We start from the raw sequence: 20892 nt of genomic DNA, 5'->3' as shown, positions 1-20892 counted from the left end.
ATTTCATCCTCCTGTTGATGTTTTGTAGGAAACGCATACACTGTTAAATGCATTCACTGCAAGTCACTTTATATTAGAGTTCTGCGATTTGCATAAAAATGAATAATAATCATACATAATCACACGTTTACTTCCTTTTCTCCTGCAGTTTGCTGCTCACCTGGTGAAAGTAAATTTCCCTCGAGTTTGTGTCTTGGATGGTGGCATTAACAAGATGAAGTCCACTGGCCTGTTAACGGTCCCATCTCCGCAGATATAACAGTGCGTGCTTTGATAAAGGGAAACTGTTTGAATGTCATTTACATGGTGCAAGACGTGAATACATTTCTCAGATAAAACATTTTTCTTCTAAATCTAAACTATGTCAAGAGTTCCTGAAAGGCATTATGCATGTCAGCACTGAAAAGTTTGAACTTGAAAATGCACACAGCTGTTTGAACTTCTGGGACCAAACCAATCAACAAAAATAAAGTTGTTGTTTTTACTACAGCTGTTGTCATAAAAGCCTGATTTGTAGTTTTCATTTCTCAAAAGTCACTAAGTTGAAAATTTCTGTTTTAGTAGTTTTCATTTCTCAAAAGTCACTAAGTTGAAAATTCCTGTTTTAGTATTTATTAAACCGTTTACTTGATTCTTTAAAGGGTCATGAACTGCAGTATAAAATAGGCCATTTTCTACCCTGATTTGAAGGGGCGTGTCTGCTGTGAGACTTCATTGTAAACGCCCATTGCTGTGATTGGCTAACATCTTTGCATATGAAATAATGCAACTCTCTTGAAATCTTTGACTACGTTTTTACTGTCACAGCTGTCGAGATTAACTAATCTTGTAAAGTGTTGAGCCTTATATTTAGACTCCCGTTGCATGAAAGGTTGCAGAAGTAGATGTTGATTTGATTCTGCAGAGGCGGAATCAAAAAGCTCCTCCTCCTGAAAAGTACACTGTGCTCTGATTGGTCGGCTGAACCAGTGTGTTGTGATTGGTCAACTGCTTCCAGCGTGTTTGAGAAATGTCACGCCCCTTACCATAAGCGTGAGTTTCAGCACACTATTATCACAACTCAATCAGGCCTTGCACCTTTATTTTGCGTACGCCTTGCTCGAGAATTATTTAAATGAGGAATATTGTGATGTGTTCGTTCCCGGAAGAAAACTCAAGACTTTTGTCGCACTATTGCGTCATAATGTGCCAAAATTCCAAACAAGTCTTTTTCTGAGCTTGAATTCAATAAAAGCTGTTTTTGGACTAACGAGGACGTTTTGAGTTCTGACTATTGGATACTGGATATTGGATCATGTTGATGATCCAATCAATGTGAAGTCCACATGTTCTGTTATCGAATATCCTGTTTCACTCTGAAATTCGTGCCAGTACAGAAATAAAAATAGGTTGTGCAGAGGGTTTAATGGGGAAATTTGCAGGCACCTACATTGTCAAAAAAAACAAACAAAAAAAAAAAACTTCCAGAGAAAGTTATGATAAACGGTGGATGATATTCTGTGGGTAAAAGTGCCTTATTAATGCCTAGACCAATCCAACCTGACAAAAAGGTCTGGAAAATTTAAATAACCACATTAGTGTGCAAAGGCTTTCTTCGAACGCTGTGCGTCGTCTGATGTGAATGGGCTTGTAGAATCAGAAATGCACTGTGGGTTCCAGTCCTGTCAGTTAAAAACAGGAAGAGGAGCTATAGTGGATTACTGGATATTTGAAGTCTGGGGAAAATACATACCTGGACTTTTTTTTTTTTTTTTTATCATTCTTTAGTGTCTGCAAAGTTGCAAAGCACAAAGTCACTCCAAAGGGAGTTATTCGCTATCAGTGCGCACTGTTTCTGAACTCACTGAAACGCCTTCATTGTGGTCTTGAGTTTTCTTCCGGGAAAAACACGTCACAATGTTCCTCATTTAAATAATTCTCGAGCAAGGCATACGCAAAATAAAGGTGCAAGGCCTGATTGAGTTTTGATAGTAGTGTGCTGAAACTCAAGCTAATGGTAAGGGGCGTGACATTTCCCAAACATGCTGGAAGCAGTTGACCAATCACAACACACTGGTTCAGCCGACCAATCAGAGCACAGTGTGCTTTTCAGAAGGAGGAGCTTCATAGAGACAGGAACTAAACAGAGCGTTACTGACAGACTGAGAAGAGAGGTGCTGTCAAATAAGTTAATTTATGAACATTCAAACATGAAAACCTAGCCAGTCTAGTAGACTTCAAAATCAAGACCTTTAAAACCTCTTTAATAAAATGTTGTATATCTTCCTATTTTGAGTCAAATGTACAACCTAAATGCTGGTAAAAAAAAATATGATGAGATGTTTTTTGGAAGACATTAAGCACCGCAAAAAAAATTGTTTACCCAGAAAAATAAAACTGTCATCATTTATTCACCCTCATGTCGATGCACACCTGTATGAGTTTGTTGTGTAGAACACAGAATGAGATATTTTGCATAATTTACAAAAAATTACTTTTGGCACACAATGCAAGTGATGGGGACCGAAGCTGTTTGTGAAGGAACAAACTAAACTTGAATCATTATTTAAAATCTTCCCCTTATTTGCTTCTCATTTATATTCTAATTTGTTGCCTCTAGAGGCATCTTTTTTTTTAACGGATAAAAGTGGCAAGACATTTTGCATAGCATCTTTTGTGTTCCATGGATGAAAGTGAGTGAAATGAGTGATGTATATTTGATTTGAACTTTTACATTAAATGTCAAGTTACAAAGCACCTTTATCTGCTTCCACAGATGTAGTGAGACCTTTCACTTTTCAATCCCATACAGTGTTGAGTTTTTCATGAGATGGAAAAACTTGTTTGGTTCTAAGAAATCAGAACGGACCAGAAGGTCCTGGCAAAATGTTTCCATTATGCAAGAATTCAGGCTTTGCTGGAGGAAAAATATGGAGTTATTAAAGTCTACAGCAGGTTAGTGCACCAAATAAAGTTGCCACTGAAAGTACATTCTTCACTTCCACTGCTGCCGTTTCAACAGTAAGTTCTGAGCCAAATGTGCTTATTTTATTTTCCAATTTCCCCTCGGGGATCAATAAAATGTATATTTTAGATAACTGCTGGATTTTGAACCTCATTGCTCCCCGGCCCCAAAGCATAAAGGAAAATATAAAACAACACTCATCATTCTCTCGTACTGGTTGTAATGTGCCTTCGGAGGAGCACAGTCTTGTAGAGTCTAATCTAAGCCACTGCCAGCATTTTTGAGCATTTTCACAAAACTTTCATGGCCCCCAGAATATATATCTGAATAAATAATTATAACAAATATTATGTTGTCATTAATATTATTTAAAACAACTACCACAATAGTGGTTTAGATTAGAAATGTCTCATTTTAAATATATATGAAACCAGCAATCACCCGGATCCAAACAGAGGTCGGAAGAGGCGTTATTTTCCTTGAGTATTTGGTAACGCTGAAAAATTCATTTCTTTAAATTACAGTTGAAAATAATAATAAGTGTTATTTACAATGGGACTTCTATTAAATTGCTTCTATGAGGAGTTTCATTGGTTAATATCAAGGCCATTAGATGGAAAGAGTAGAAAGAAAGAAATTGGCCTTGTTCATGCATGGAAAATGCAAGCAAGAACAAATATCTGTGCAAATCATTATTGAATTGAATGCAATCCCTTCACACAGAAAGCTTTTTTGAACGATTAACACAATTGTTCTGCACGTTTCATGAATGAGGGCCGGATGTTTTTCAGACTCTGTTAGTCACAACAATATTTCTCTGGCACAAAAGCAAAGAGGGTTTCAATGAGGGTGACTATTATCTGAACAGATCGATTTACACTAAACACCACTATAATGACTAGAAAACTCCATAATTAATAAACTATATATGCTACAAAAAAAGACAATATAAAGTGCTGTACAAGCATCATCCCATGCAGGGAATCAAATTAACAGGCAAATCGTTTGGTTCATTTATTTGCAGCATCCAATCTGATTCAATAATATCATTTGACTTTCCAGTTCTTCAAATGAAAGAGAAAATAGTTTAGGAGAGCTGGTTATTAATTAAAGCTGTGTGTGCAAAACAACATGACAAAAACTTACAACTCTACATAAAAAGCTGCTCTGAAATTAAGTTATTACTCCCCAACAAGAGTAAAAAATACAAGACATATTTCATGTTCACGCCTTTTAATGTCTGGAGGTCGTTGCTTCATCTGAATATTAAACCAAGATCTTTCATAATCAACATACAGTCTTAAAGGGTAACCATGGTTGTGATGATCATAAAGAATGGCTGATACAGCCATTAATAAGAAAAATTCAGAACTGTTTACTGGTTTGTACTTAACAATATACGTCAATAAAATACTGGGTCGTGTGATGTAAACATTGTCCTGCATCACTTATACGATGAAGAATTCACATATATGTGCACCTACAAAGCATATTTGAAATATATTTATATATATACACATGTTCGAATACATTTACAATAATACACCAAAAATAGTCACTCAGATTAGCTGCAAACTGGGCTAACAAATCACGTCGGTCAAGTTGAAAAGGGGATTTTGAAAGGACATCATCATCATTCGGGTGACGAACAGCTGAACTGGGCAACTTACATTTACAATGGCACGATGGCGTCGGCTCGACAGTTTGACAAAAAGATTTGAGGTGGGAGACAAATTTGACATCTACAAAATTAAAATAAAAAAAAAATAAAAAAAGAATACATTTCAGACTTTGACATTTTAGACATCTCATCCATCAGAGTGCTGCATTGATGACATATTTTTGTAAGCCATTACTCTGGTTCCCTTGACAAAAACCCTATAGGATTTTTCCATTGGCTTTTGGATTATTGCAGAAAATAAGCTCTGTGAAAATCCAATGAAAGTTTATGATTCTTACACGCTTTGTTCATCATGATAATCTTCACAAATGAATACAACTTTTGGGAATTTTGAAGCCTAAATACAGTCAACCTAAGTAAAAAGCTAAACGGTCACATGACTTCAACATCACCGTCACTAAACACTTGCAAGTTTATATCTCGCAATTCTGACTTTATAACTCACAATTCATATAACTCACAATTGCGAGTTTATATCTTGCAATTCTTTTCTCAGAATTGTGAGATATAAACTCGCAATTGCTTGTTATACAGTCAAAATTGTGAGATGAAAAGTCGCGATTACCCCTTTTATTTTTTATTCGGTGGTGGAAACAAGCTTCCACAGTTTCATAAAAAAGTAACATTTTGAACAAAAAGCTGAGAATATCAAGTTTTTTTCAAAGACTACAACATGCATAAGCTTTTATCGCTTGTTTCTGCTCCTTTTCGCCTGTGTTTTGTTCCGGAGATTAAGTACTCTTTCAGAAGATGTGTAACAGCGCCCCCTACCGTATAACAGTGAAAAGTTGAAAACAGAAAGTTGGAAAATTCCGTCAATGGCAGGGAAATAGTTAAGTAAAACTTAGCCAAAGTTCAGAGAATATTCCCTGTTAGCTGGGTCGTGTATAGATGAGTTAAATGTTCGGCATGGTGATGTTTAATTCCCCCCAAAATTTCTGCAGTCCCATTTAGCCACTTGTTAGCAACCGCCTTTTTCAAGACAAAAGCTTTTAAAATATCACAAGGATGTATTTACTGATGTACTTTATGTTGTAGAAAAAAAACATGAAAATATCTTGAGCTTTTCTTAACCACATTTAACCAAAAACCCATTCAGAAAACCCATTGACTTTGAAACGATGGAACTGGACATGCTAAAATGCTAACTTGTTTCAGGGTTTTGGCCTACAAAAATACGTCGTCCCTACAGCACTCAACTGAGCACATGCACTTGTAGCCATTGAGGAAGGCCAGGGGAAGTGCACCCATAACCGTACCGGGACTGACAGGAAGCCACGTCCCTTTCCGTAAGGTGTCCGTCTTCCTAGAGTCCCGTGAGTAAAGCTGGCGTTAAAAGTCTCTGTTTAGTGTGTTGTCGGTGTTAAAGTCTCCTCAGATTGTGCTCTTCCTGACAAGAACCTCGTTTGAGACTCACGTCGTCCAGAGCTATTTCGCCCTTACGGCCTCTCCGCCGCTCGCCCTTCACGATCACCTGTAGTGACATAAATCAAATAACACCTTGGTGAAACCTTTCGAGACATTCACAGATGTGAGTGGATTCAGTGTTGATACTTACACTTTCTAGGCCATTGCCCCAAATGGTGATCTGCGTGGACCTCCAGCCGTTTCCTCCCGTTCGACCCCAGACCGCGGGGCTGTGCTGCCGTCCCTTCTGTACGAACACCTGCAGCATGCCCACGTGGTGGCCCGCCATGTTGTGTCTGAAGGCCAGGCACAGGTTCCCCTCGTTCCAGGGCGTCGTCAAGGGGAGGATCAGCTGAGCGCCACGCCCACCTCGCTTCTCTCCGCCCTCAGAGATCGTTAGGTACCGCCCACCTGCCAAAGAGATCATGACGGAGACAAGCTGATTACGTGCATTTCAATTTCAATTTCAAAACACTTTATTTGTCCCCAAGGGGCAATCAACGAGAGTCACGTTAACAGTTTACACAAAAGCACAGTGTGCACAGAATACATATTAAGTATAATCTGCTACAGGCAGATACCTAAAAAACCAGTCTAAAGGTCCTTGCACACTCTTGCACGTCCGAAATTTTTGCACGTTAAAAAATAAATACGACCTTGTCTAATCACGCTTAAACACTGCCTCCGAAACTTTCATCCATCATAAAAAATTCGAAACGGGTTTAAAACGCCATTGTCGTGTAAATAAACGGCCAAAACGTGTAAAAAGTTCTGTTTTTACGTGAAAACGGTGTTGTGTTAACGACCCCTAAAAGGTTGAATTTCTTAATTTTAAAAAATACGAATCTTTTGGGGTAATCTTTTATTAATAAAACAGAAATTACATCACGTTCGAGACCCTCAAGAAGTCTCTTTAATATATAATTTCAAGGGGATAATAACTTTTTTTATGGAATGATAAGATTAGTTTAGGTTGATATCTCAACAATATTCATATTTCAAAAATGCATGATAATTTAAAAAAATAAGGGAAAAAACTGTACCTTGAAAAGCTTTCTTTTTATCATAATTTTTAAGAATTAAATGTGGAAATACTTACTATACATAATGGTTTCAGCACTTGACCTTTTTAGAGTCATTAAATAAATGCATTTTGAAAACATTATTACAGTATGAAACTGATGAAATCTGATGAAAACTGATGAAATCTGGCTTCAAGAAAGGACATTCAAGTCACAGAAGCCCTACGGATCGCAAAAGCTGCTTCCAAATCTTCAGTCCTCATTCTCCTGGATCTGTCTGCTGCCTTCGACACGGTGAATCATCAGATCCTTATGTCCACCCTCTCATCACTGGGCATCACAGGAACTTCACTCCACTGGTTTGAGTCCTATCTCACAGGTAGGTCCTTCAAGGTCGCATGGAGAGGTGAGGTATCCAGAGCACATCAGCTGACCACAGGTGTTCCCCAGGGTTCAGTTCTTGGTCCCCTCCTCTTCTCCATCTACACCACATCACTGGGACACATCATTCAGGCACACGGTTTTTCCTACCACTGCTATGCTGATGACACGCAGCTCTTCCTCTCCTTTCAACCAGATGATCCCACAGTAGCTGCACGGGTCTCAAGCTCCACATGGATGAAGGAACATCACCTGCAGCTCAACCTGGCAAAGACTGAGCTTCTCGTCCTCCCTGCCAATCCATCTCTACAGCACGACTTCACCATCCAGCTAGAGTCATCATTAATCACCCCATCAAGATCGGTCAGAAATCTTGGCGTAACGTTTGATGACCAGCTGACCTTCACAGATCACATTTCAAAGACAGCTCGATCATGCAGGTTTGCACTGCACAACATCAGGAAGATCAGGCCTTTCCTAACTGAGCATGCAACACAACTTATCGTCCAGGCCCTGGTCATCTCTAGGCTTGACTACTGCAATGCTCTTCTGGCTGGACTTCCAGCATGTGCAACCAAACCCCTACAGATGATCCAGAATGCTGCAGCTCGTCTTGTCTTCAACGAGCCCAAGAGGGCCCACGTCACTCCTCTGTTCATCTCTCTGCACTGGCTACCTCTCGCTGCTCGCATCAAGTTCAAGGCACTGACGCTTGCTTACAGAACTGTCACAGGCTCAGCTCCCTCCTACTTTCACTCACTCCTACGAGTCTACATCCCTACCAGACACCTACGATCGGTCAACGAGCGACGTCTCGTGGTTCCATCACAGAAAGCCACAAAATCACTTTCCAGAACATTCTCATTCACAGTTCCATGCTGGTGGAACGCTCTCCCCACCCTCATCCGGAATGCAGAATCGCTGACAACATTCAAAAGACAGCTGAAAACCAATCTCTTCCGTGAGCACTTAACCTTATAGAAAAAAATAAATAAAATAAAAAAATAATAATTTTTCCTTTCCCTTTGAAACATCACTTATCAGGCTTATGCTACTCTGAATAATACCTGAACTTCGTATTTTGAGCACTTCTTGCGTTGTTGTTGCTTTTGCCTCTTTATGATGACTCGCTGAATTTAGTCCTAATTTGTAAGTCGCTTTGGATAAAGGCGTCTGCTAAATGACTAAATGTAAATGTAAAATGTAAAATGATGAAACTGATGATTATTACAGTACGAAAAGACTGCATTTCTGTGAAAATGGCAGCTGTAACACTTTTTAATAATTTTTTCTTTTCTTCATCTGAGAAATTCTTATTTGCCATTGACCCAATAACTTTTTATAGAAAAACACCATAATACCTGAAGGATCTGCAGTCGTCTCCCAGTGAAGATCTCCCTCTCTGTGCTGGATCCATCCACAGAGACCATGAGTAAAAGAGCAGCTCAGATGGCCCGTCTCTGTGGAATATGACACAATTGATAAAAAAAAGAATTTTAGAAATTACTCTGAACAAAAATATTTGATCATGAAACTGGGAACAAAAATATTCACTTCAACCAGTGTGGGAAAATACATTTTTGTCCTACAGCCACGAGGATCATGAACCACTCAGAATTGAATTGAGAATGCACGAGGCGGCAAACAAGGCGGAGATTTGTAATTTGAAGGAGAAATTGAAATAAAATAAAATTCAATTTATAAAAGTATAATTGTCAATAAAGCATATATTTTGTCTGCATGAATTACTCATACATACAAAATATTGGACATTTCCAAAAACATTAGATGATATTAATAATTTAAAATAATCTTTATTTAATTTTTCATTTTCTTTACATTTAATTGACTTTCCTTTTGTGGAATAAAGAATAATATAACTGATAAATGTATTTATTTGTTTGTTTGTTTGTTTATCTGCAAACAATGAGATATAAACGAGATGTCCTTGCTATTCTGACTTTTTTCTCACAATTACGAGTTTAAATCACAATTATAAGAAAAAAAGTAAAAATTGTGAGATATAAACTCCTATTACATGCTTTCTTTTTTTATTCAGTGGTGGAAACAAGCTTCCATAGTAAACAATGTAGCCCTTTTTTTGGGATGGATGGATGGATGGATGGATGGATGGATGGATGGATGGATGGATGGATGGATGGATGGATGGATGGATGGATGGATGGATGGATGGATGGATGGATGGATGGATGGATGGATGGATGGATGGAATTAATGGCGTGGCAGCAACATCTAAGCATCTTCAGCGCAAAGGGCTTTCTTGACAGAAATCAAGCCAAGATTCACCCTCCACACTAGATAACAAAATGAAGCATTTGACTGGGGACGGGTGTTAATTTCACACCCTGTTTGCAAACAATACAAATATTGGTTAAGGCTCTGGGCTGGTATTCCCAGCATTGCAGGCTCAATTCACAATAGCCATTAACAGAGATCCTCTATTATCATCATGCCCTTGAGTAACACACTGAACAGAGGAAACTCCAGGGAAACTGCCCTTGCAAGCAGCGTAAGTGAAACTGCTAAATGAAAAGTAACTCAGAATTGCGCTATTCCTGAATTTCCCACAGGGATCAGTGAAGCATGGGTATTTTCATGAAGGCCAAAGAAAGCTGTTCGCCTCACAACGCTGATCCAATTCATCTGGAGTGACACCAGAAGTCAAGATTAATACCTACAAAATGCCTGTGATGTAAATAACAGAATAAACATTGCAAATAGGCAGTCTCACTGTGTGTTCCCATTTGCTGTATGTCTATGTCTATCTACAGCATCCAATAACTGAACACTCTAAAATCCAGCCGCAATTTCAGCAAATAAATAAATAAATAAAATAAAAGCAGCCTTCTTTTACCTGGGTCATCCTTCAGCTCCTCTTCTGTGTTGCCAAGTTCAATGTCTAAATCGATATCAAGCACATTGTTTTTCCCATGATTTCGTGGTACTAGAGGGGAAAAAAGAAAACAAAGAGTTTAGACTATAGTGATTCCCAACAAAAAGTACACAATTCATCTTTTTAAAGTAACAAAATATTCATTTTAAATGCATATATAGCCTAGCTTAAGGACTGTTTACTTTAAGCTATTATTACTAAAGTTATTACTAAACCATTTTATAAAATAAATTATTATTTATATTATAATTCACTATGATTTGAATGTAGTCAAGGGTTGGCAGGCAATCAGCTAAGCCATGATTATAAATCTCGGCCCCATTGCTTAATTGAAACAAATAAATGTTGAGGACAAGACAAGTTATTCCCTCAATTGTTTTTTACCTATAACTGAAACATGGGCTTAATAGAGAATAGGAGATAAGTGAGTGTACATCAAATATATGTGGCAGGATATCAGCAGAAAGGAAGTCAAGTCTGTGATTAGTCTATTGATTTCAATTATCCCTCAAGCCTTTGCTTGTGACAGCACTATGTACAGCCCTCCAATAGAAACAATGTCCTCACAGCTAATAAGAACATGTAGTAAACCAACTTCACCCTAAGGTCATTTCCAAACACTGCAGGTGTTCGTGTTGGGGCTATACAACTCTGACACGATCGTTATGGTTTATAATTGATTAAGGAGATATAATTATATTTAAACCCTGGCTGTATATTTGATATTTCCCCACTGTTTCAGAGCCATCATTATTTATTAGGCCTATTGTGAGCCCTCGGAGGCAGTGTGGGGTAACTGATTTATATATCCTGAGGCAGGGCCAACTGGTAATGTAATCTCTCTAGGTGAGTCTTCTGTTTTCATTAGGTGCTGTCATCTGGATAGGAGGCTTTGGGATGCAATTTGCTTTCCTGAAAAATCTGGTTTCGCCTTGTGGGAAGCCCAAGAGATACCCAAAAAAGAGCTTATGAACATGATAGATACAGCATAGTCCTTTGGGCCAGGAAATGGTTTTCTTGGATAGATCCAAAGGCCTTCATGGCCCTGTCCCAAAGGGTGCACTCAGCGGCCCTCCTCTAAATTCACACATTGGTTACAAAAGACCACATGGACTGTTGCATAGACAAGTGCGAGCTAAGTGCGAGTGCATCGAGGCCGTATGGTAGCAAAGGGAGCATTTGTGAGCATGCTTTTGGATCATAAAATGATATAGGATACCCTACAGTCTCAGACTTCACAGAGAAACAGGAGTAAAGGACATACGACCACATCATAATCCACATGAAAAAGCCTTTAAAGCACATTTTTGCAAATATTTGGGAAACTCTCATGGAAGCAAATTTTTTTACATTGGCCCTCAAGGAGCAGGACTGTACAACAATCCGTGAAAAGTAATGTACGTGTACCAATTTTTGTGAGCGAAATCCAGTCATTATAGGAATTCACATAATTGGGAATTTTGTGTTATGCAAAGGATCTTTCCCATACAGATTTCACAACGGGTTCAAGTTGGTCATGCCGTTTCGCCATGTATGTTGACCAATAGAAAGCTGCTATCTGCGAAAGTGACTTCTGTGTAAACTTATACATTACAACACTACAGACAATAGACAATGGAACATTTTTGCTTAAGACAAGAAAGTGTGAATTAAAATTCTGAATAATATGTTCGAAAAAAAGTAAATTTACTTACTGTGAACATCACCTCTTTGTTTCTGGGTAATGTTTTTGATGCTGTTATCAATTGGCGTCACAAAGGGGATTAAAGGTCTGCGTGTTGGGATAAAGGGAACCACCGCTGTAACCACTGGGGCTTTTGTGGTAGTTCTGGTTGTGGGACGGTACGGGACCTTAGGTTTGATTGTCACCACAACAGGGGGTTTACGTGTCGGTATGAAAGGCCTACGGGTGGTAGTCGCCGGGACTCTCGCTGGAGGGGTGACTTTTTTGGTTGGAGGAGATTTAGTGGTAGTTGTTGTTGTAGGTGAAATCCGTTTAGCTGTCACTGGTGGTCTGATTGTTGTGGTGGTTCTCTTTTGGTCTGAGCCTGGAATTTTGTTGCCCCCTTTGTTGTCATTGTTGCTTGGCGTGGTCTTTCCAGGTTGTGGAGGGTCAATGACCACTTTTGGGATTGCTAAAAGGAGAACAAACGGGATTCTCATTTTAATTTGAAGTTAACATGACTTGAAAATCAAATCTCAACCTTTTTTTATTCTCGTGTTGAATATGTCTAATCTGGTTTAAACATTTTGGGGAATTGGGAAGTCTGCGGCTAAATTAGGCCCAATTGAAACATCACCATTCATATTTTAAATGAAACTGAAAAGGACACTTTTAGCTCATATGTACAATGAATGCACGAAAGTCATCCATCACATTCGAAATCAATACCAGAAGCGTAGACCCTCACGCTTGTGTCATTCTTAAGGAGGGATCACTAAAGGAATGAATGTGACAATGCCATCTCAGGTTTCACAGGAGCTTTGATATGCGATTCCCAAAAGGCAGTAATTCAACACTTCCAGCACCTCTGAGTCACACCTGGCTGAAAGTTTTCAGAACAGATGCTAAGGAGGGATGGGTTGCCTCATTGGTTTAACAATGATTAAATCAGGTGTCAGACTCACAACAACTGTATTTTTGTCCACTTAACAAATAATAACAAGATTGAGCAGGTTGCAACGATGCATGCATAATACTTCATACATAAAGCCACTGACAGTGGTTTGTAAAGGCAGTAGAGAGTGCATGTGAAGAGCGTGCAGCTGTGGTGTCATCAGATGCTCACGGTGAACCTCTCTTTGTTCACGAAGATTAAAAACATGGCATCTATCAACCTCAAGTCACTCCTGAGTAAAGGCACAGCAGACAAAAGAATTCCAGACAGGGAGGAGATACGCAAGATATTTTCTTTCATCAGATCTAAAGTGTAATAGCACCTAAAACCAGCACCTTTTTCATACCACATACACCCAGACATGTAATTTATTATTTTTAAAACATTGATCATTTCGAACAGTAAAGCATAAAAAAACATAAATAAAAATAATTTAAGAAATGAGTGTGTGTGTGTAAAATATATAAAAAATATTATATATACTCTACAGTTCAAAAATTTGGGGTCAGTACTATTTTCTTAAATAAATTCATTCATTTCTTCAGCGAGGATGCATTAAATTAATCAAAAGTGATAGTAAAACCATTTATAACGTTACAAGACATTTCTATTTCAAATAAATGCTGTTCTTTCTATTCGTCAAAGAAACCTGAAAAAAAATGTGCCACAGTTTCCACAAAAATATTAAGCAGCACAACTGTTTTACCATTGATAATAAGAAGAAATGTGTCTTGAGCAGGAATTCAAAATGATTTCCGAAGGATCATGTGACTGATGAAAAATCACAGGATTAAATTACATTTAAAAAATATTAAATTAGAAAACAGTATTGCTATATCACTTCACATTATTACAATTTTTTTTCTGTATTTCTGATTAAATAAATTAAGCCTTGGTTAACATAAAAGACTTCTTTCGGAAAAAAAAATCTTTAAAATCTTATTTTTATCCCAATATTTTGAACAGCAGTGTTTTTTTTTGTTTTTTTTCATATACATTTTTACTACTAAAATGTTTACTACAAAATGTGCTACATTTTGTATAATTTATCATTATCTACAAATATGCAATTGTAACCTTTGAGGGACTGTCTGACTTAATTCATTCCAGAGATTTTTTTAAGGATTTCAGTCAGGACTCCGACACCTCCGCTCATGAACATTATCTTTCCTGTCATTCAGCCACTATACACTCCATTGGGATTGTGCTATGGGATGCTGTCACAAAAATGTGAACAATCTACCTATGTTCAACATCCGGGCTGAGGCTCCGGCTTTTCGTCAAGATTTTTCATCATCCATCTTCTTTTCTTTCCTGACAAGTGCCCCAATCCCAGGCCAAGGCGAAGAACATCTACAAAGAACATGCATTCACCAGTGCAAACTGCAGTAATGGTTTACCTCAGTCTACTTTGTCACCGTTCATGCACAAAAGCCAGATCAGTTTTTGCCACAAAAAGGCCTATAGCTCCATCAAAGTCCATCAATCTCCTGGCAGCGTCTGTGATCAGCCTCTTTGGTTGTCTACTTTCGAGGTCCACCTCTTAATGATAACCTTGCCTTAGCTTTTGTGCTTAAAGCCTTTATACTAATGACTCCTGACTTAAGCCTTTCCAAACCTTTATCCTGAAGTGCCTTTGAAAGCACCGTTCCACCTTATTTTACTTTATACAGCTGCTTTTAATCAAAATTAATCAAAATCACTGCAACTGAGAACAGATGGGGACCAATTAAATTGTTGCCTGAGCTATAATTTGATCAGTTTATGCATAGAGTGTGTTCATTAATGCAAATTAGATATTTTTTTTGTTGTGATATTGATTTTATTCTCAGTTTAAAACGTGTTCGTTATAACAGTGACAAAAAGTAAACACTTTGAAGTGGATCTCAATATTCAATCGCAGTAATTCTTTGGTTTGCATACTTACGTTTGCAGTCGTAACCCACGCCTCTGTAGTCATCCTTACACTTGCACTTGTATGAACCAGGTGTGTTATAGCAGGTGGCGTAGGGTCCACACTGGTGTTGACTCGAAGAGCATTCGTTCACATCTAAAGGATCATTAAAGCAGAAAGAATTGCTTCTGTGAGATCAGGTAGATTTTAAAATAGAAGTCATCAGCTCTGTTCCAAAACTAGAGAACAACACTAGCTTCTTCTTTTTTCTGAACTCCTTAAAATGCCTTTATTGTAGTCTTGATTTTTCTTTCGGGAACAAAAACATCACAATATTCCTTATTTAAATAATTCCCGCAAAATAAATAAATAAAGGGGCTTGGTTGAGTTGAGTTAGTAGTGTGTTGAAACTAGCGGTTATGGTAAGGGTCGTGACATTTCCCAAACACGCTGGAAGCGATTGACCAATCACAACACACTGGTCCAGCCGACCAATCAGAGTGCCATTGTTCCTGGAAGAAGCACTAATTAAACGTCACTGATGATTAATGACTTTGTCCCTCCAAAGCCATTTCAGCCGAAACACAAAAATTATTTTGTTGTTGTTGTTGTTTTGGCCGAATATTTTAGATTTTTGGTAGTCTTGAGTTTTCTTTCGGGAACAAACACGTCACAATATTCCTCATTTAAATAATCGCCGTCCAAGGCATGCGCAAAAATAAATAAAGGTGTGAGGTCTGGTTGAGTTGAGTAAATAGTGTGTTGAATCTCGTGGTTATGGTAAGGGACGTGACATTTCCCAAACACGCTCAAAGCGGTGACCAATTACAACACACTGATCCAGACGACCAATCAGAGCACAGTGTGCTTTTCAGAAGGAGGGGCTTCATAGAGACAGGAACTAAACAGAGCGTTACTGACAGACTGGGAAGAGAGGTGCTGCAACAATGGTTGCTCAAAAATAATGTTTTTTATTAACATTCAAACATGAAAACCTCTTCTAGTAGACACCAAAAACTAAATCAAGACTTTATAAAAGGGCATAAAATGGCCTCTGTAATGTTTTCAATAAAACATTTATTGTTGTTGTTTTTTCCTAATCTTTCCGGTTACCGAAATTTTGGTGCATCACTACTTAGCATAGTGCAAACAGGTTAAAAATAGTTATTTTGATTAAACAAGATTTCACAATAACATGCCATTTTTCAACAGGCATTTTCTACTTGGCTCATCCACCATTGGATAGATTTTCTCAATGCATTATGGTTTATTGAAATGTCTTGTCAATGAAGGACACATGCAATAATTTCTTACAATTAGCTAATACGAGGTAACTTATAGGCCTACTGTGTTCACATAAAAACCCATAAAATGCTTCTTACAGACCAGCTCCCTGAGCTTTGAAACAGAGAAATGTTGATAATATTATTATTATTTTAAACTCAAAAAGAATGTTTTAAAAAAAGTGGCACAATATCATTTAAAACCTGAACTTGGCGCAAAATGTCCACTGTTGGCAAGAATGTGAGTTAAGTCAAAGATTTTCTTTGGAATTCTTCAAGACAAGCAAAAGCAATTGCAATTTTTTTTCTGTGTTTGAGAATCATCAAATCAAACAATGCTACACTATTCCAACAAATCCCATTGTTTGAAAGGTTTTTGGATGTTGTCTCTGAATGTAATGTTAATGTACACTATATCCACCACCAGCTTACCTGTACACTGAAATTTCCCATTGATGTACTGCAGGTCAAAGCCATCATGGCACTTGCAGATGTAACTCCCAAATGTGTTGATGCACTTACGGAAACGGGGACAAACCGCATGACCCGTGGCGCATTCATCCACATCTGCGAAACAAACACACCAATCCATCATTTCTCTATTCTTTTTCAAGCTCCAGTTTGGATCAAAGTAAAAAAGGTCAGCAACACATTGGTTCTGATCACCTCAAAAGTATACTTATATAATTCATGACCCTTGAATTGATGTGTTGCATTATGCTGTCAGGATTAATTGTACACTGTGATGTTTTGTGCTGGCATATGCCGCATTTAAGTATTATCAAAAATCTGCATCAAGCAGCGTGTGAATGCTCTGCAGGAGTGCCATTCAAACTCAACACTTATGTGTGCATGTACAGACATCCATCTAACAAAAGCTGCCCTCCTCGGAGCGATAAAAGTCCTCTGCTGAAATGCCTAAAGAGCTGAACACCTGTGCCGTGAAACATTAAGATGGTCAGTCTCATGATTTATGGTGCCCTTTTAAAAAACGCACACTGTTTTCTGCACTCCCCTCCTCCTCATAGCCTCCAGAAAAAAGTGGAAAAAATGTTAAGAGTCAAGCAAGACAAATGTGCGTAGAAGAGCTTTAGGTTAACTGACTCAATTTGTCGCATTCCGTTTGTGATTTAGTGATCTGTGTGGTGAAGATGTGAATATCTGCTTCTTCAAACTGTGTATGTAGTTGCCGTCTCTAGGACTACGGCATGCCATTAAAACAGTCATTATCAAACGCCACAATGACATTTCCAAGCACTTAACGCATAATAAGCATATCAAACGAAAGAAGCACAGCTCTGTTGTCAAGGGCTGGTGCGAGCCGCACGGTTTTGTAGCAGGAGAAAGCGTGAGTGAAAGTAAAACTGTTTTGTGACTTTCGTATAGCAAAGGTTTGTCATCTTTTCTGACAGCCACAAAAAAAAAAAAAAAAAAAACATGTCACACTTTCAAAAGGTGACAAGACAGAGCGCAAAGAGATCGTGCTCATTCTTCTTTTGACTGAAAGGGGTCATGTCATTTTTTATTTAATGTTTTTTTTTTTTTCTGCCTTAAGTCTACATCGATTTACATTTATGCAAATCAGCAGATGCTTCCATCCAAAGCAATTTACAGTATTCAAGTTTCCTGGAAATGGCATTGCTAGTCTCATATTATTAGTAGTAGTTGTAGTATTAGGAATGGCATTGCTAGTGACATATCATTAAGTTGGCTTGAGAAAGCCGAATGCTATTTAAACTTCTTCTTCTGAGACTAAAATGTCTGACTGCTACTCCTCCTAGAGCTTTAAAGCTAGAACCACCAAACTCGGGTAAGACCTTCAGACTGTTCTGATTTATCATCCTAACAACATTCTAGCAATGTGCTAAATTATGCTAGCAAGATGTTAAATTATGCTAGCAAGATGTTAAATCATGCTAACAACATGCTAAATCATGCTAGAAAATATGTTAATCATGCTAGCAATGTGCTAAATAATGCTAACAAGAGGTCAAATCATCTTAGCAATGTGCTAAATCATGTTACCAACATGTTAAATCATGCTAGCAACGTGCTAATCATGCTAGTAATGTGCTATATCTATACATCTATATCTATATCTATATATATATATATATATATATATATATATATATATATATATATATATATTATTTTTTATTCAATTAAATATTATAAAATTTATATAATAATGTATACATATTTTTTGTATATAATTTATACATATTAATTAATATATATATATATATATATATATATATATATATATATATATATATATATATATATATTATTTATACAATTTATTATAAATATAAAATATTGACACTTTTGATAGCAGATTTTTAGGTGCTCTGCGTCCAAAATCGAATACTTCCCTATAGTATGCAAAAAACAGTGCGCCAACAGAGTAGTACGTCTGAATGCATAGTATTCGAAAAGGTGAAAAGGCCCCGCATGACCCATTACTTCCGGTGAGATTCTGAAGTGTGCATACGATGGACTCTTTACTATCCCATGAGGCCACGGGAGAAGATTTATGAATGGCAGTGAAGCGACGTAACTGACGCTGGTAGATCACATAATAATGACCACATGGCGAATGTAGTACGTCCAGATTACATTCATACTATACACACGCATACTAAATAGAACATACTTTTTTAACGGTCGCGAAGTAATTTCCAATTCAAATGTAGAACCTGCTCAAGAAAGTATGAGATTCCAGGCGCAGCTATGGTTATTTTGGGAGAAAGTTTGTCACAATCATGTCCTGTTTAGTAGTTTCTGTCATGTCTGTATTCATTCTCATTAGTTGCTATGGTGTCTGATTGGTTAATCTCTGCCCAGCTGGCCCTGTTTAGTGTCCTCATTTGCTATGTGTACTTATACTCCCTGTTCTGTTCAGTTATTGTTGGTGTTATCAGTGTCGTACTCTTCTGTGTTTGCTGTTGGATTAAAGACTTTTGTATTTGTTCACCGCCATCTTCGTCGTGTGCTTTCTACAGCCTCCTATCCGTGACAATAATGAGCTTTCTTTCTAAAGATCAGTGAAAATTCGATTACCAATTAAAGTAATGCATTAGCCATGAACACATACCCACACAGGTCCTGCCATCTGGAGCGAGCTGCAGACCTGGAGACGGGCACTGGCAGCGAACCTCTCCTTTCATTACTTCACAGCCGTACTGGCAGTTCGCCATGCTGCATGTCCGGGCATCTGACAGAAAGATGCACACACCAGGTTTAGCACTTATGATACACATTTCCTCCACACAGAACCACTCAAGTATACAAAGCACACTGTACATGGAATGCAAAATGTACCAGCAGATGTTCCATATATAAGCATCCAAGCAAGAGAACAAAGATGAACAGCCATTAAATAGGGTGCAAGGCCACAGGTCGCAGAAGGGAACACACTTTTCCATATTTAGCTTCATGGCCTTGAAGGAAACGAGCAGTGAAGCAGATAACCTTGCGTTATTAGATTGTGCAGTGATCTATTAGCCCTGCGGAGAAACATTCTCAACTAGTGTGTCGAGGGGGTCGTCACAGACAGCACAGCCCATTTTACACCAGACAGCGAGGTAAAAAACACTCTAGAGAAAAGAAGATGCCACATTATTCCTGCTAATGCTGGTTGAAAAACAAACCAAACCAAACAAAAAAACTCAATTATTTTCTAAAGTCTTGGAAGGAAATGAAATAAGAAAGAGATGGGTTACGAAACCTTTAAATTTGTGTGTACTGCATAAGTAATAGATCTCAATTCTGGGCCAGGTTAAAATACCACAGTAAAAATAAATCAAATAGCATTAAAATAAAATTGTGCTTGTTTAGCCAATTATGGCAGTTTGAATTGAGTTTTGAGCAAATTTTGTTTAACATAAGTGTTTTAATTAATGTTTGACCATTAATTTTGAGCAATTTTGTGTATTTCGTGAATAATTAAATAGTTATTATTATTATTATAAATTCATATTTTCTACATTTATTTGTATTCATAATTATTTTTCATTGCAGGTGGAATACGTTTAATTAATGATCATTTTAATTAAACTGAATTTAATAAAAAGAAGTTTAATAATAACAAAAAATAATAATAACATAAAATAACTATTAAACCCCAAAAATCGAACAGACATTACATCAAGTTGAATTTACAAGTCGGCATATTTAGCACTTACAGAATTTGACGTACAGCGATGAAGCTGATTTCAAAAGAGCATTTTTTTTACCGTCAAATAACATAAAGTTATGTATAATTTGAGCTTCTGCATACTCTTATCAGATCAGCACCCAACCTCTCCAAACTGTGACAAAACAAAACAAAGATATTATTTTTTTAATGTGGAAAAAATAAAACCTTTTTCACAAAACAAACAAATAAATAAATAAAATATACTGAAGGAAAATTGCAATTTTCTCTTTTTTCAATGTGGAAAAATAAAACCATTTAAAATAAAATAAATAAAATAAAATAAAATAAAATAAAATAAAATAAAATAAAATAAAATAAAATAAAATAAAATAAAATAAAATAAAATAAAATAAAATAAAATAAAATAAAATAAAATAAAATAAAATAAAATAAAATAAAATAAAATTTGCCACTTACAGTATTTGATGTACAGTGATGAAGCTGATTTCAAAAGAGCATTTTTTTTTTTACCATCAAGTTATGAATAATTTGAGCTTGTGCAGACTTTTATCAGATCAGCACCCAACCTCTCCAAACTATGCAG

The 20892-nt window shown here is 37.2% G+C and overlaps 2 protein-coding genes and 1 long non-coding RNA gene across 8 annotated transcripts in view; 1 reads left to right on the top strand and 2 right to left on the bottom strand.

Moving 5' to 3' along the window:
* The window catches only part of tbck (TBC1 domain containing kinase), a 57404-nt gene extending 56915 nt beyond the window's left edge, over positions 1-489 (top strand). Inside the window, exon 26 of the mRNA XM_082164307.1 lies at positions 149-489. Within this exon, the coding sequence (XP_082020433.1) occupies positions 149-259 (111 nt within the window). The 3' untranslated portion in view covers positions 260-489. The remainder of the gene's footprint in view (positions 1-148) is intronic.
* LOC309494868 lies at positions 354-665 on the bottom strand. The gene is made up of 2 exons (XR_014204460.1): positions 621-665; positions 354-573 (listed from the first exon to the last, which is right to left on the bottom strand). It is a non-coding gene; the product is annotated as an uncharacterized lncRNA (long non-coding RNA).
* Positions 666-4160: 3495 nt separating this feature from the next.
* npnta (nephronectin a) overlaps positions 4161-20892 on the bottom strand; it is a 47422-nt gene continuing 30690 nt past the window's right edge. For all 6 annotated transcript variants that reach the window (XM_082164308.1, XM_082164309.1, XM_082164310.1 and 3 more), the window contains 8 exons: positions 19245-19364; positions 16577-16711; positions 14895-15017; positions 12044-12484; positions 10311-10400; positions 8797-8895; positions 6184-6443; positions 4161-6099 (listed from right to left, as the gene is read on the bottom strand). In XM_082164308.1, coding sequence (XP_082020434.1) covers positions 5989-6099; positions 6184-6443; positions 8797-8895; positions 10311-10400; positions 12044-12484; positions 14895-15017; positions 16577-16711; positions 19245-19364 — 1379 coding nt within the window. In that variant the 3' untranslated portion in view covers positions 4161-5988. The remainder of the gene's footprint in view (positions 6100-6183; positions 6444-8796; positions 8896-10310; positions 10401-12043; positions 12485-14894; positions 15018-16576; positions 16712-19244; positions 19365-20892) is intronic.

Source organism: Leuciscus leuciscus, assembly GCF_965113295.1.
Source record: "Leuciscus leuciscus genome assembly, chromosome: 3".
Classification (NCBI taxonomy): Eukaryota; Metazoa; Chordata; class Actinopteri; order Cypriniformes; family Leuciscidae; genus Leuciscus; species Leuciscus leuciscus.
The sequence above is the reverse complement of the archived record's forward strand: the minus strand, read 5'-3'. Positions and strand labels throughout refer to the sequence as shown.